Below are 15930 nucleotides of genomic sequence, written 5' to 3' on the forward strand. Positions count from 1 at the left end.
AAATCAGGCTTCTCTGTGCAGTGCCTGTGAATTTCCGGGCTTTGCCTTTGACTCGTGATATATCTTCTGTGCTGCTTCCCGTGCTGGAGAAGGGAGCAGTGATGTTGGCCGAGAGAGGCTTCAGAAGGACTGCTGATACCCGAGAGAGGAGGGCAGGATGACAGAGAGCTTGCTGTAGGCAGCATTTCCCATCCACTCACTCATTGCTGTGGCCAAACCGTAACATTTGAAAAGGAAGTCCCCAGAATTTGAAGTCAGTTGGGAGCTACCTGGCTTGTGAAGCATCTGTTGGTCTGAAGCATACAATCAAATTTTGTCTCGGGATGGAAAAGTCATTTAAATCCATGCCACTAGTGGCTTACAGTGCTTTTTCCATTTTCAGAAGCGAAAGCTTTTCATCAGAGTGACAGCAAATTACATGCAGAAGTAGCTGTAGCAAAGAGGTTCTGGTGTTTTGTGTGCACACATGCATTTGTGATATAAAACCGTAAAATTGCATAAAGTATGGACCAAAGTCCTCAAATAAGTATGTTACATGACACACAAAAAAAATTCACTGGAATGCAAACTTTGAACATTTTTAAAACTTCACCCAACCCACTCATTTGACAATTTTTAATTTAGGAAGGCACTGATTGCATGTAACAGAAATGGAAGACAGCTTTTGGGGCAGGAGGAGGTTGTTGCTTTGCACATTTAAGTGAGCATATGGCAAGCTGATGAATATGTATTTGGATATTTGGAGAGTTGGACTAACTTCTAATAACTCATTTGTAAACTTCCACTGTTTGGTTCATTTTAAATATTTTTAAAATCTGATCATTTTAAGTCTCCCTGCCAGTTTTGTGGGTTTACAACTGATTAGTTTTCCTCTTACGTGAACTAGCCATATTGAAGAAAGCAAACTCCCAAATTAGCTGTGATGCACGGTCAAATTTTTACAGCTGGAAAAAGACGAGAGCAGTACTAGACATATGGTGGAGTTACAGTAGGACAATACCCATTCCAAATAATTTAACACAGGCCCATGCAAGTATAATATGAACTATACTGGTGACGTAAAGCAGACTTACTGCTAAAGGAAGAGCAAAAAGCTCCGGTACCTGACCAACTCGCCTGCATTTTCTTCTGACCTTCAGACAGGCCCTGTGAAGAACAGCGGTCGCAGAGCAGTAAGGTGTTTCCCTGTTGCTTTGTGTAGTTTGAATACAAAAAAGGCATGTGGGTTTTGGGGGGTTTGGTGTATTGCTTTGTTTCTTTAAGGGTCAGGCTTTTGCCCCTTTTTGTAGGGGGGTGTGTGCTGTGCTACTTGCAATTGTATGAACATAAGACAGTGGACCAAAGTATTTTTTTTTTATTATTGTCAGCACTAAAGGTAAACCCTAATTTTAATCGAGTTGCAAATTCCCAAGTCTGATAAGCAGTTGAACAATTTTTTTTTTTAAAAATCCGTTCTCTGTAGTAAATGTGTTGTGATGTGAACTGAGATCAGTGTCCAGTAGAATTAATTTCATTATATTTTAAGATGGAAGAGACAAAGTGGTTCAAACATCAAGACAATTCAAGATACAGTAATTAAGTGGTAAGATGATGGTGTTTTGAGTATGGATGTTTGATCTAGGGGAGAAGCATGAAAGAAATAACCAGGTGCTTATTGTTACTGAACTGATTTTTAACTAGATGGAACACTTAACGTTTCAACTGTATTCAACCAGAGTATGGCTGTACTAAATATGAGGCAGAATGGGTTTCTAGCTTACAGATTAATTGCTGGGTGAGGACCTGGAGACTGCAATGGTAGGTGGTTCCACTCCTCTGAAAATCCTGGCCGTTATAGAATGCTGCTCATCTTTCATTTCACTCTATGAAGGCAAACTTTTAAAGTAAGTATATGACACCCTTTTCTTCCTTCCTTTTAGATTTCACATTTGTAGGGGGCTTCTCTCAGGAGTTTGAGGAGAGCTTTAGTACGCTGCAAGAGTGTAGCCAGAACTGAAAAATGTGGGTGTCCCGGGCGCTTGCCAAGTTCTCCCAAGTGCTACAAAGAGGCAAAGATAGGCCCCTTTGCTGCAGAACCTGTGACAGACGCCTTGCTGCACTGTGTGAGGGTGCTAGGTGACACATCAGTCTTCTAGCTGTAAGACCTCATTCCATCAGTGTCAATCAATAGTGCCACATAGTGGATGGTTTTAAACGGGCTGAGCACACGGCTCCCATTAAAGGAGGTAAGCACGGGGTGCAGGCTAGTTGTACAGCTGCAGTGAAAGCCACGCACAACTTTGTGAAAACTTCTAGTTGTAAAAGGCAGTCTTAAAATTGGAACTGCAAACAATTGGTAATGCCACTGTAATTTTTAAGGTCACGTGTTAGAAAACATCAGGCACTTAGGCAAATATTAACTGTGATGGGCTAGCGATATTGCCACACTTCAGACTTTGGCTGACCTACTTGAGTTAGTCCCTGCCTCTGCACTTAGGTAACCTTTTTATATTAACAAGCTAACTTGAAAACACTGGAGACACACCTAGATTAATTCCACCAATTGTCTACTCCTACCCTGAATAAATAACGTATAAGAATCCTGCAGAATTGATTTCAAAACCAAAAAACATACGAAGAAGCATCTAGGGACTATTAATTAGAGTTGCGATCCCTGGCTTAGATGGAGAGGGCTAGATGAAGTACTGCATGTCTGCAGCCATGTCAGCTCCCTTCCTAATCGCCTGTAGCTGGCTACTCTCAGTAAGTACAGGCAGTTACAGGTTTTGTTTTGCTGGGAGGTGGAGGGGCTGAGGGGGGAAGATAGCTAGGCTTTCAGAGCTATACCCTCTCATCATTCACGAGTAACTTCTGACAAAATGGAAGTGCTTTTTAAAAGAAGATTCAACACGTAGCAAAAAAGCTTCCAGTTCACTGCTGAAGCACAGCTTAAGGCTTTGTCAATACTACTGATGTTTTCTTACATTGATTAGAATCAAGGGCTGCTTCCTGTTAACCTGAGTAGGAAGCAGAGGTTGCAGCTGAGACAAAAACAAAACCAAAAGCAATTTATACTAGTATGAATTTGTCACTTCATGGTACTCCATCTTTCATTTAAACTTTAAATAACAGATATAAATGCAATTAAAATACAGGATACTGCACGAAACATTAAAGTGAAAGGTGTGAAATCAAGAATTCAAAACTAGGAAACATCAAATTAAGGCCATGGTGTATTACAGAGTAAGTTGATGCCAGAGCCAAGGGCGAAGCCCAGCTCTAAGTGTGTACACAAAGGAGGAGCTGCAATAACCCAGTTCTTCCTTACACACACAACAGTGCAGGTGAAGAGAAATTAATGGTTGACAGAATAATTCAGTACATGCAATTTCAGGCTTGACAGTAGAGCCTGGTTATCGGTGCAGAAGTGAGTTGTTGCAGTCCTTCACATAAGGCATGTATAGAATGGTGGGGGAGCAAGACCTGCAGGTTAAACTGGGCTTTGTTCCACTACAGGCACTAATCCCTCACCAGCAGTACTAGTCAATGCACTGGGGTTCCCCCTCACCTGCTGAACACACTTTCTGCTAAGCCAGACAAGGAGAAACCTGTGGCTGGTGCTGTTGTCTGTGTTCACCAGCTGTGGTGTGAACCTGAGTGAGACCCAGGTGAGCCCCCGGCGCAGGCATGTACCACTAGCAGCACACAGCACTTGCTTCTAAGAGAATGCTCACTCCAGCCCAAATCCTCTTTGGAAGTGCTTTTGACAAAAGTTACAAACGCCCAGGCTTGCTTTCCAGAGCAGATTTTGGAAAATCTGAAAATGGAGCAGATTTTCATAGTAGGATAACAGAGCAAGTCGCTGTCATTAAAAAACATTTTCACCATCTACCTTAAGTTTCCTCTTTTTTAAATACATACAGGGAAACAACTAATTTTCCACTAACTGATCTGGAATATTTTTGTTTTCCAAAATGCTTGAACCGAGAAGCCAAGAGCAAGTACATGTGTAGGAAACTTTATTCCACAGAAGCTATTTTAAGGTGGCTAGTTTTGCAGTTTGCCTGACAAGGCAGAATGCTACACATCTTTTCAGTTTTTCATTCACAAGCATTCCCTAGTCCTCCAGCCGATCTGCTGTGTAATAGCAGAAGCAACATTATTATTGATTATTCCAGTAAAAGGCACAGAATAAAGGACAAGGACTAACCTGCAACGTTAACTTAAGTACTTCATATATGTGTCTCAAAGTCTGATTTGAATTTCCTACTCAAATAGCTTTAGAGCAGTACTGGTGTTTCGTGGTGAAACAGTACTAAAATAAAGAAGTCAAATTTTGCATGTTCTGATGGAAAAGGAACAAATCCTACTATTTACTCAGGCAAAAATCTTTTTTTGTGAAATCAGGGCATTAAAGTTACCACGTGAGTAAGTTTTCTAAGTGCAGCCTTTCCTTACTTGTAAAGAAATTTTTTCTTCCAAAATGCTTCAAAAGATGATACCCCAAAATAGTAATACAAAGTTTACAGACTAGCTCTAGTGAAGCCGTTTATGCATTTGAGAGTTCTACAATTACGCAGCTTCAAGTATCCGTATACAAAAGATCCTTTGTATGCCCCTTTTTAAATAGGGACTTGCTTACCCTTCGTTTCTGCAAGAAGTGACCTGCATCTTACATACCTAGTTTAGCCGTTTACTCACCTCTACCCGTAATAATTTTGCAAGTGTGGTCACTCGCTCACTCCTGAAGTGTGGAAGCTTATACAATCATCTTCCTTCTGAAAGAGGAAAGCAGGGGAGGATACTGCTCTCGATGATTTTGCCTTCAGCGCGCCTTCTCCCACGCTCAGGGAAGGTCTAGGTCAGATGACTTTTTCCTCTAGAGTCGAAACAGTCAGTCTGGGCCACACCTGGGCATGGGGCATCCATCTCTTCTGACAATGTAGACTTAAAAATGAGTCACAGCGTAGGCAAAAAGTACTATCAGGCTCTCGTATGACTCAACATTTTCATGAAAAAGATAAATCAAATCGGTCCAAGAAGCCCTTCTCTTCTGCATTTGCCACCTTTCTCTTCCAGTAAGAGCATCAAGAGCATCTCCATACACCCTCAGCTTCAGATGACAAATAGACCCAATTTTAATGTATACCCAATTTGTGATCAGTTAATACAACTTAAATTATTCACCCTTGAGTTTTTATGAAGCCTGCCACACATAACTAGACGCAAGCTTTAAATTCCAAAAGGCCATTTGTAAATTGGTTTCAAAATCTCAAGTCCAGACAGAGGCAAGGACCTTTGCAACTTCTCTTGCAAACTGTGACAGCATGCTTTATAGCTTTAATTACAGAAAATAAAAAAAATTGACTTTTAAGTTCAGAGATTATTTTATTCTCCGTTCATCGCATTTTGTGTATTTCAGTTAAATTCCACACAGATGGGTACAGATGATTGAAGTCTGTTTAAATCAAGTCAAACCAAAGTTGGATATAAAATCTGAAAAGTTCATTAAGTTTTAACTACACATTTGAAGTAAGCGTCTGTCTTTTTTTCTTAATTCCAGTTGCTCTGTATTCTTCTCTTTGCTTCAAATATTCTGTTTTGCATTCCTCATAGAATAATGGATCAGAATAGCTACAAGACAGACAAATACATAGTATTATTTTTCATTTTGGAATATGAAACAGATATTGCATGAATAACACTCATAACTGATCTTCCTTTCACACCCAAAGAAAATTTGCCTGCCTTCAATAAGAAATACCTTTTTTTATAAAGTACATAAGCGGTTAAAGTTATTTTCGTAAACTCTAAATACTGCGTTGGTCTGCATTCTCTCATGATACTGCTCTGTCTTGTGGCACAACCCTTTTCAAGCCTCTACAGTGAAGCCATGAAGAGGAAAGGTAGAAAAAGGGAAAGACATTTGGTATTTCAGTTCAGCTCAATCATTTGTTATTATTGGCAGCGTCCTCAGCATGGGAAGCTGCTGGAGTACGCTTACATTTATGCACTCAAGCAACTACTGGGAACAGGTTCAAGTGTATGTCTTGAACAGTAAACATGTAGGTCCTTGATCATTCAATTCATTTTTCTCATAATATTGATTTTAAGTATAATTATTCAAGCACTAAACATTTTTTTCAATAGTGTGTATTTGGTTTGGGTGTTGCTTTTTTGCCCCCCTTTTTTTTTTTAAAAAAAAAAGGCAAAATTTAATGCATGGAGCTATAGACAAATAAAACTGAGTAACTCCAGCAAGTTCTCACTACAGTTAGGCTTGAACTCTTGCCTGGCTGCACATGTTTTTTCATCAATTCCCAGATACCTGAGAATAACTGTCACTAGTTTAAAGGCATTTAATCTTAATCTCTGGTTTAACAGGGCAGGGCAGGACACACATTCCACTAAAAAACAAACCAACCCCCTTCCACCCCCCAGTCAAGCTCAAAAAATCCCCAACCCTCACTCCGGGAAATTCAAGAATCTAACACGTCAGCCTGATGGCACTGGGGATAAATTAGGACTTCCAAAAGAGACGTTTCAATCCACCATGGCATCAAGTTGACCTCTTTAGTCTCTAACAATTTCCTGTTGCTGCTGCTATTGCTGTTCACAACAGCAGGACACTTTCAGGACAAAGACTAAATCTTAAAAACCAGTTCAAGAAGCAAAATCAAAACAAACTTACCCTGTCTCACTAACAGAGTATGAAGGTGCTTCTGCTGTTCACCCCCATTCCCCACATACGTAATTCAGTGTAATGAATACAGGGCTACATGTTGTTTGGGCTGAAAATCTAGATCTGTCACCATTTAAATCAAGAAGAGAGTCTTTATAGCCATAGGACAGCTTTATTAAGGAAATAAAATCTTGTCAGGTAGGGCCCTGACCGGCACGTTTTTTTCTAAAGTGAAGATGCAATTTTCAGAAAGCACATCAAAGTCACTAACCTTGCAAAACCCTTTTGAGAAGATTTATGATTTCTACTCATTTCGAGATTAGTATAGGCCATACAACAAAAAAACCAACAAAAACTCACGAGGGACTTACTAGCCAACCAGACAGTCTTTCAGTGCTGTGTTCTCTTGCCGACATTTCACCACCATAAGAAGACCGGTTTCTTGACAGCATTTAGTAAATGCTGGGAAAAAAGAAAAAAAAACCCAACAAACTAAAGTTAGAAGAGTAACAATTGGTAAAAAAATCCTCCTATGTGTATACTATTCCATATAAAAAAACCTCACAGACGAGATCTGATTTATTATTACTATTATTAATATAACCATAGTTGGCCTGGAGTCTCATACTGCTTGTAAGGTCTTTGTCACTTGTTTAGCAACAAGATTTTAGTTGGGATTCTCCCCTCGTATCAGGTAACACGTTCACACACATACTGCTGCTGTTAATACTAACAAATTTCTGAAGTTATTCTCGCAGCAAATCCATGATTCTTGCGCCTGCTTTTCATACTGACTACTCAGGGCTATCACAGCAAAACAAAAGGAAGCATGAAAAATGAGGTAAGCCAGGGTCGTTAGCGTTTCCTCTACAATGAAAGCTTTTGAAATAACCAAACCACGTTTGTATCAAATTAAGAGGGCAGTAATGTTGACAGCAACTACTGTCTCAAAGAAACGCCACTGGCGATCACCTCCTGTGAAGATTCCCTTGGCACAGGAGATAAGAAACTGTGAGGTCATGGTTCTTTCCTGGCATTTCCAAAAATCCCTCCCGTGAGTGCAAGGAGAAAGCCAGCCGTTTATCAGCTGGGAGTGCCAGGCTGTACTCCATGGCACTACAGTGCTCCAAGAAGGACTGCTATCTTCCCTGTATCTTCTCTGCGTTCTGTAGTGGCCTGTAGCTGTTCTTCAATACGGAGTTTCTTCAAAGTCCAAACGGCTAGTAAAGAGCATTGTCCACAAAAATACTGAAGATCATCTACATTTCTGGGATCATAATCTCTGGCATTTAAGAACAAGGGAATATAAAAGGGAGGAGAGACGATGATCTGCCTCTTCCCAAGAGAAACGATCTTGCATCCGTTTGCTCACTGAAGTGAAAGTACCTGGTCCGTCTTAAGGGTCTCGAGACTTAAAAACAAGTCAGTGAGATACTGAAAAAGATAGCTTTGGGGGCTGGAGGGGAAGTGAAGTAATGGATAAGGGTATGGGTTTTATCTGGGAGTAACTAAAATTATGTCTCATTGTTACCAGAACCCTGTACAGAAGTTTCACTAAGAATTAGCTGTTACTCCTATCAGGAGATTTCAAACTGTTGTGTTATAAGGGGTCTGAGTTAGTAATCATCTGCATTTAACAGGTGGAAAACAGAGAGAGGGAGAGAAAGCCACATGTCCAAGATCAACCAGCAGCCAGGTCAAGTACAAAGTCAAATCTACTGTGTCCCATTCCAGAGTTCCACCCATTTCTCCTCTTCCGAGCTTCTCCTGGAAGTGATTTAATATCCGACAAATATAGAGCATACAGAAATTGTTATATTCTTGAACATTTTTAGCAAAACGTACAGCTAATCCAGTAACATCAAAACTTAATGATGCTACATCATACAAAGGGTAAATCACATTACCTGTAGTCAGTGTACATGTACATTGAGTATGTTTATGTACATTCAGTATATGCACATTGTATGTCGTATGTCTATATATATATATGCTCAATGCATTGCTCTTACTCTGTTTCATCCAAAAACTTGAACTTCATGTACTCACGCCAGAATCTTCCACTTTTTGTACACAGTGATCAGGTATGTAATATTCACAGAAGTAGCAATTTTTGTATCACTTCCATTCTTTAAGCTTACTGTATAGACAGACCTTCTGAAGTCATGCTGGGAATCAAAAAGGCACCTCAAACACCTGCAAGTTATTGACCACGTGAAAATATGGGCACGACTGTTAAACGTACCAACTGTAGCGTAGGCCTGTACCTGTCCTTGTATGTTTTCGAGACATTTAGCTGACGTTTCAGACTTGCCTACTAAGTAACTGTTGATCCTGTACAATGATGTAACTTCCATTACATCAAAACTTAAATAAACAGGAAAACAGAGATTTGTGCCTATAAAAGCAGCAAGATGGAATCCTATCCTTTGCTCACAGCAGATGCCCACTGAAATGGGCAGCAAGCAATCGCGGACCTCGGCGGAACAAAATCCACCTTCTAGTATCCTGGACACTACTCACAAGACTTTAAGGAGAAAGCGATCCAACAGCTGCGAGCAGCCCCCAGCTGAGGCTGATCTGCTTGCCCATGGCTGTATTAATTAGGCTTCTGATAAACTAACTTACAAAAAAAATTGTTTGCTGAAAGCATTGATGACAGTCTTTAAGTGTCCTTACACCGCCAAACTTACATACATCTTCGCAAAACGTTGCAAAGAATTGATGTCTTATCTACTTTGAACATATTTTTGATGAACACTTAAAACGTGCTTCAGCACAGCACCTAATGTTAGACACCGGTAACATCACCATACGCCGCTTGAAAATGTACCAGATGAACGTAGGCAAAAAATGGGTTTGAACTAACCAGTTAATTACTAGTTAGGAAGGCACTGTAACCGGTGCTCAAAGGCAACTATTACCAACCATACTCAGTTTCTAAGATCTCGTTTGGTTATGTGTTGTAGTTTAGACCTAAAATCGTCCAAATACACAAGCGCAACTTGGAGGATACTTCTGAATAGCTGAAGTATCCGAAGCAGTGTAAGCTCAGAACAATAAGAGAAGTGTGCTATTAGATTATCAAAATGTTTCTTTGGCTTTGAAAGGTGAACCTGATGTTTCTTCTCTCGTTTCCTGGACTGTTTACATTGAATGTCCCTACATCAGCATCTCAGAAAAATCATACCTATTATCACATTTCTAAAAATGTCCTTTGGTTTTTTGGGGAAAAACATCAGGAGCCTGTGAAAGCTTATGGTTTGCCTAGTGACCAGTTTGATTTCTCCTCTCTACAGGCACTTCCTTAAGTGCTGTGCTGAGGGGTTTTTTTGTAGCAATCATTCCTTCTGGAAACTGTGAAGTAAAAAAACCACCGAAGACAACAGGAGGTCCCTCTCACTTGTTAGCTCACCAGTCTTGATTGGTTCAAGGCGTGATGTCCCAGAGAACAAAACCTGAACTGCAATTGCAAGCATTCCCCGGCTTCAGAAGGCCCTGCTTGCGGAACACGGCCAGGCACCACTGCAAAGTGATAAAACTGCTTTCAGCTATCTAGCTTTAATGTTGCTGATGCTTAACAACAGAGAGGAAAAAAGGAGCAGGTTAAAGCATATTGTGCATCCTCATATGAGCACACAAAATGTGATTGTCACTCTCTCCTCTTACTTCCAGCACTTCAAAATCCCTTTGGCAGTCACCTGAGGAGTGTGGTGCGAGGTAGGTTTAGTTACAAATGTTTACCAGAAACCTTACAGGAGTCTGGAGAATGCTGTTTTATTTTTAATCATGCTCTGTCTTGCTCACAACTCTTTTGTGAAACAAAACATCTCAATGTTGAGCAGCACAAAGAGTGTTAAAACTACTGATTTGGAGAACAATCTCACAAATAGTGCACAATAGTTCCAGATATAATCTCAAATCAAGAATTAATCTCCACCTCCGTAATCTTGACAATCACTACTCATTCCTAACTCAAGCAATATCTGCATTGTAGACCAAAGCTTCAGGGTGCACAGCAAGATACCACAAAAGGAGCGGATATGCAGGATCTGATTACAAACCCATTGTAGTTTAACACTTTAACAGCTACGAGTGGTAACCAGAACGCTAGGGAACCCAGTCTCACACTCAAACGAACCTGCTTCCTGATACTGCACGTGATGCAAAGAACAATTGCTCTTGCAGAGCAGAATTGATCTTTTAGAAATCTTGCGCATCATCCAATCTTTACGGCTTTAGCAAATGACTCTCCATGACTTTACAAGCTCATATAATGTTTTCTTTCTCCTTGCAAGCAGCAAGCTACCAAAACAGAACCTCAGGCAGCAGCGGAACTAGATGCAAATTTGGGTGAGTCTGCAAATGCAGTGCAGGCTGTAACAAAACAGAAAGAAATGTTTCAAACAAACAATAAAAGTTATCCCCAATATTTACAAATACAAGCTAAATAAAATGAGGGATGGAGCTCAACACAACACGAGTGAAAATGCCTTGCTAGAAAGGGAAAAATAGCTCGCCCTCCACAAAATGAACCCTGGTGAGGCTTTGCCAGGACAGCTACATATGTCCGTCACTGAATGCTCTATCCACAGACAAGGACAGATCCAGTACTGCGTCAAAGAGCTGCAGGTGCCTACCAGTTACCACGGAAACTGGCTGTGGGCCCCTCTTTCACCTGCAGCAGTTATGGTTCATGACATCCTATCTGACATAGGTTAGCCCCACAGGCTCTTCTCCGTGCCATAGGCTGCGTCTGAGGGGATGCACACTGAGCAAAGAACTCTTCTCGAGGATACAGTTCACTGAACAGTTCATTACCGATTCAAGGCCAGACTTCGTCGTCTTGCTCTCTCTCATGAAGAAAGCTTTGCGCTTCTGTTGTAAGGCAAATCCAAAGTAAGTGTTGGGCACAGTTCTGAGAATTTTAAGTCACATTACTTTTTGGCCATTACAGCCACGTAGAGAGATTTTAACTGCTAAAGCAAGCTTACAATTTAGTACCTTCTCTAAATCAACCAAGTGTATAAGGCCAAACGGTATCTTTGCCAAGACGAAGGTCTGCTTTCAACGGAACAAAAGCTAACAACCGTATTTGAATACAATCCGGTTTTGCCAGTTCTCACCTGCTGACTACGGCATGCTAGCATACAGAGCATACAGAGGTGATCTGCCTATGCTGGGAAGACCACTGAGCTCCTACGATCTTCAGGGACAGACATGAGGGCTTTGTGGCCGAGGTCAGTGATGAGCCCTTCCACAGACCGACTCTTCAGCAGGGAGCATCTTGGGCCCCAAGTACCTCGGGGAAGCTGCTGAGTTTGGTCCCCGGCACCTCCAGCTCTCCACCTGCCCAGGATCCAAGAGCAGCATGTCACTGGGTCTCCCTATCTCAACTTACCTACTTGAGAAAGCAGGACGTGGAGAACAAGGGGAAAACCAGCTGCTTTTGTAGATCTTGGCACATGTGAGGTTGCGGAACAACGGACGAAAGAGATGTTAAAAGCCTTCTAAAATTATTTCTAAAGCTGTCTGGACACGCATGTTTTTATCTTTTATAAAAATTCTACTCCGAGTCTTTGTATAATTCTGTTCAGATACAGAATTATACAAATAATGTTGGAAGTATCAAGATTTTTGAATGTCTGACTATTATTTAGTATGTTTGATGGTTGATTAAGAACTGCTTTAAGTTACAGAACACTTTTTATTAAGGTTTCTTTGATAATTAGCTAGACGGTTGACACAGTAAAGAACTTTGTTTACAAAGATCTTTACAGTCCACATAAATCTTTGCTGAAAAATAGTCAGTATCTAAGAAGAATGTTTTTCTTTAGTATTTTTAATAGCTTTTTCCCCCCATCTCTGTTTTATAACTTTACTACAAGATAATATGGGAAGCAGATGGAAACCGAAGTGAAACTGGGTAACAGTTCACTCACCTCAGAATAAAGACCGGATAAATTACTTCCCTGTCTATCCAAGCAGTCAGAGAGGCATATGCAATAATCAGCACATTGAAGTGTTGCTTTTCAAACTTTAAAAGATCAGATACATTACCAGAAAGTTAGTTACAGTGAAGCTGGTGGGGGTCCACCAACAGATGTCCTGGTACATAACTTCTCTAATTAAAAAAAAAAAAAGGAAATAAGAAGCCAGGGCACTGCCCATTTTTATCTTAGAACATATATATAGGTTAAAGAAATATTTGCTCCTCTCTGATGAAAATACAAACTTGTACGATTTTGACCTAAAGGGACAAACCAAGATCTGGCATAACACAGCACCACAGCTCTGCTGCATAAAGATAGTGATTTTCTTCCACACCATTAAACCAGACAAAGTTAAATTTAACATTCTTAATCCCAGTGTCTGCAGACCTACAAACAGTGGACAACAAAAGCAAACCACCATATTTAAGATGCAATCGCTCTTTATGTAGCCTACAACACCCCTGATCCCCCAAGCAGAGGTAGGCTGGTCTCCTCACTGTGCTGCTTTCAACATGAAATGGCAGAATCTGCGTGTCGGACTGCAAACGTTTCAGTTACAGATATATATAAAGGAAAGACTTTATGGAAAAAACTGTGCCCCAAGCATTAAAAATAATCAGAAAGTTTTTATTTTTTTGTGATTTAATAAAGGGGAACAACCAGCGAGCAGATTATATTTGTAGGGGGGTTTTAAAGGTGGGGTTTTTTTACTTTAAATATTTTAAAGTATTAGATACTTAATTATTTCTTTCGGCAAACATGAAAGTCTTTCCGTGTGCAAAACAAGAGAAGAACAAAAAGTGTTTGGGACTTATCTCCAGAGAACCAGCTGCATGGAACCTGTGTTGATGTAACAATGCCATGGGATCATCATTATTATTTTCAGTGTATGAACTGTATGTTGCATGAAGGCTATTTCTGAAAGTTCATTTTTTGCAGATTCAGATTCTAACAATACTTGGTACTTTCCTATTGACTCATATTGCAAAGAGTCGTGCAATTCATGTAAAGTTAGAACTGTAGTTTTATCAATCATAATTATGTATCTATTGTGCAGATGTTCTTGTACACAAAATAAATGAAATATTCCCCGTTATCAAGATAAATTGATGCTCTCAGGTCTGGCCCTAGTTTATTTAAAGACTTTACAATTTTACTACTTAAGAGAAAGTCCTACAGAGGTGTTATCTCACCATTTATATTTTCTCAACACTTAGGATACTGCTATCACACTCTTAAAATAAAAAAAAAGCTTGTATCATGATCCAGACCAGGATTATGTTCTATTCCTGGGGTAGGTTTTTTTCTTTACACAAAAAAGGAAATAGTTTTGTTCAACGTTTGGGTCATTCCTGGAGCTCTACCACTGAGTGGAGAAAAGGTGCCCAAGTAACGATGTGGATTTGGGGGGGCGATGGTGGAAGGAGGAGGACGAAACAGTTCCCTTTAAAATGTAAACAAGGACAAGGTTTTAAAATCTGTGTTTGTAAAACGTGTGCAAAAACATTAAAATGATACAAAACATTATCAGCAACATTTTATGGCGAAGTTATTATGCTTTTAATTTTGTATTAAATTGTGATTTATTAGCTTGTTACTTTGAAGATTACTCGGTATGCACAGAACAGATTGCTGGTGCACTTAATGAGCCAGAGGAAGTAGTAGGATGAACATGAAAAGATTGTTTTACATTGCGGAGTACGAGCTATTTGGTATTTCCAACACAGTACAAAAGAAAGCTTCTCTGTAGATTGATCATGGTTCAGTTAACATCACTGAATATCTAATACCTCCAACTCAATTAATTCTCACCTGATTAAGATCAGTCTGATATTCAAACTAAATCATCTCTCCAGTCAAGTAGAAATCAATATTTCTGATTTCACTTTTAAATTACTAACAAATAAAATACACGCATCGTCAGTATGCCAGGAGTAGCTTTCCTATTCTAGTCTACTATGGCATGCATAACACAGCTGATTAAAGACTTATTCTAATTTGAGCAACAATATATATAAGACAGATTAATTTGAATAGAGGGAGATAGCATGAAATAATTAAATGCATCTTATATAGGGCAAAGAGAAAATTGACATAAAATAACCTTGATTCTTTCAAGTGAACCTCTGTTATCAGATCAAATACTTTGTCCCCACTAATATTCATTTGCTGTAACATAAAAAATAATCATATACTTTCCATTTTCCTGCCCATCACCACCCCACCCCCCAAAAAAAGCTGCTCCATTTCAGCTTTGGTAGCTCCAACATACTGCTGGGGGCATCTGTCCTGGGGCAGATGATCAATACGTGGTAGTACACAACGCAGGACTGGGGAGGAGAGACGATTCCAGGAACCCAGGAATTTTAGGGAAGGGATATTCACCGTGTCAAAGATATCTACCCCTGCCCGATCTTTTCCCGCGTGCTCTCAGCACTGAAAACCAGCTTTGTCTTAAAGTATACGATGGAAACAGAGGATCCTCCAGTAGACTACAGCACCTCTTGCACTCCAGCATGAAATGCAGAAAAGTCACTCGTCTCGTGATTGAGAGGTGAACATACAGCAGGAGAGAACTGTCAGAAAGGCAGACAGCACAACTGTGATCTGCAGAGGAAGAATATTTCCCAAAAAACTAGAAACTGTTTCTCTAAACACATTGCCTTGGGGTAAAGAATACGTGTTATCCATATCCTAGAAACAAATCTGAAGACTTTGCTTTAGGGGACATCTACAATTAGAGATGAGAAAATAACATACTGAATCGGACAAAAGGCCCATTTGTCCTGTATGCCATCTTTCTCAGAAGCCAGTAATAGCTGCTTCAAAAAAAAGGTGCCAGAAAGTCTACATTATGGAAAAACATTTTCTCAAGTGAAGTTTCTTCCCAACCCCTATCAACTGTAAACTTGGCTTATACCTTGAAGCATAAAGTTTTCACGTGCCTTTCAAAACCCTTAAAATCACTTGCACACTGGGTCTAAACTGACAAGCTTACAAGGGAAGAGGAGGAAGAAAGAGGAAAAAAACACCCCAATACCAAAAAGGCATATGCTAGCCTGAATTCCTTCAACATCTATCTGCCTTGGCTTGCTTAAGCCCCGCTGAAGCAACAGCTATTGCAGTTGTGGTTATTTGTGTCATACCATGGATGCCTTTTTCATTAGCAAGTTTTCAAAATCCTGCTGCAAAAATTAATTGGCGTCAAAGTATCCCTCGGCTGGATGTAGAATAGGCCAAAGCAGCAGGGAGGAAAGGTACTCTGTGCAGATCAAA

General features: G+C 40.1%; 1 protein-coding gene across 3 annotated transcripts in view; it reads right to left on the reverse strand.

Annotated features, from left to right (window-relative positions):
• The window catches only part of CMC1 (C-X9-C motif containing 1), a 64053-nt gene that overhangs the window by 13247 nt on the left and 34876 nt on the right, over positions 1-15930 (reverse strand). The window contains exons 1-3 of one of the 3 annotated variants that reach the window (XM_076331146.1): positions 10803-10896; positions 7033-7123; positions 5348-5613 (exon numbers count right to left, since the gene is read on the reverse strand). In XM_076331146.1, coding sequence (XP_076187261.1) covers positions 5499-5613; positions 7033-7123; positions 10803-10884 — 288 coding nt within the window. In that variant the 5' untranslated portion in view covers positions 10885-10896 and the 3' untranslated portion in view covers positions 5348-5498. Of the gene's footprint in view, positions 1-4680; positions 5614-7032; positions 7124-10076; positions 10156-10802; positions 10897-15930 lie in introns of those variants that run through there. The other 2 variants (XM_076331147.1, XM_076331145.1) reach the window with 2 other exon arrangements.

Source organism: Aptenodytes patagonicus, chromosome 2 (assembly GCF_965638725.1).
Source record: "Aptenodytes patagonicus chromosome 2, bAptPat1.pri.cur, whole genome shotgun sequence".
Taxonomy (NCBI): Eukaryota; Metazoa; Chordata; class Aves; order Sphenisciformes; family Spheniscidae; genus Aptenodytes; species Aptenodytes patagonicus.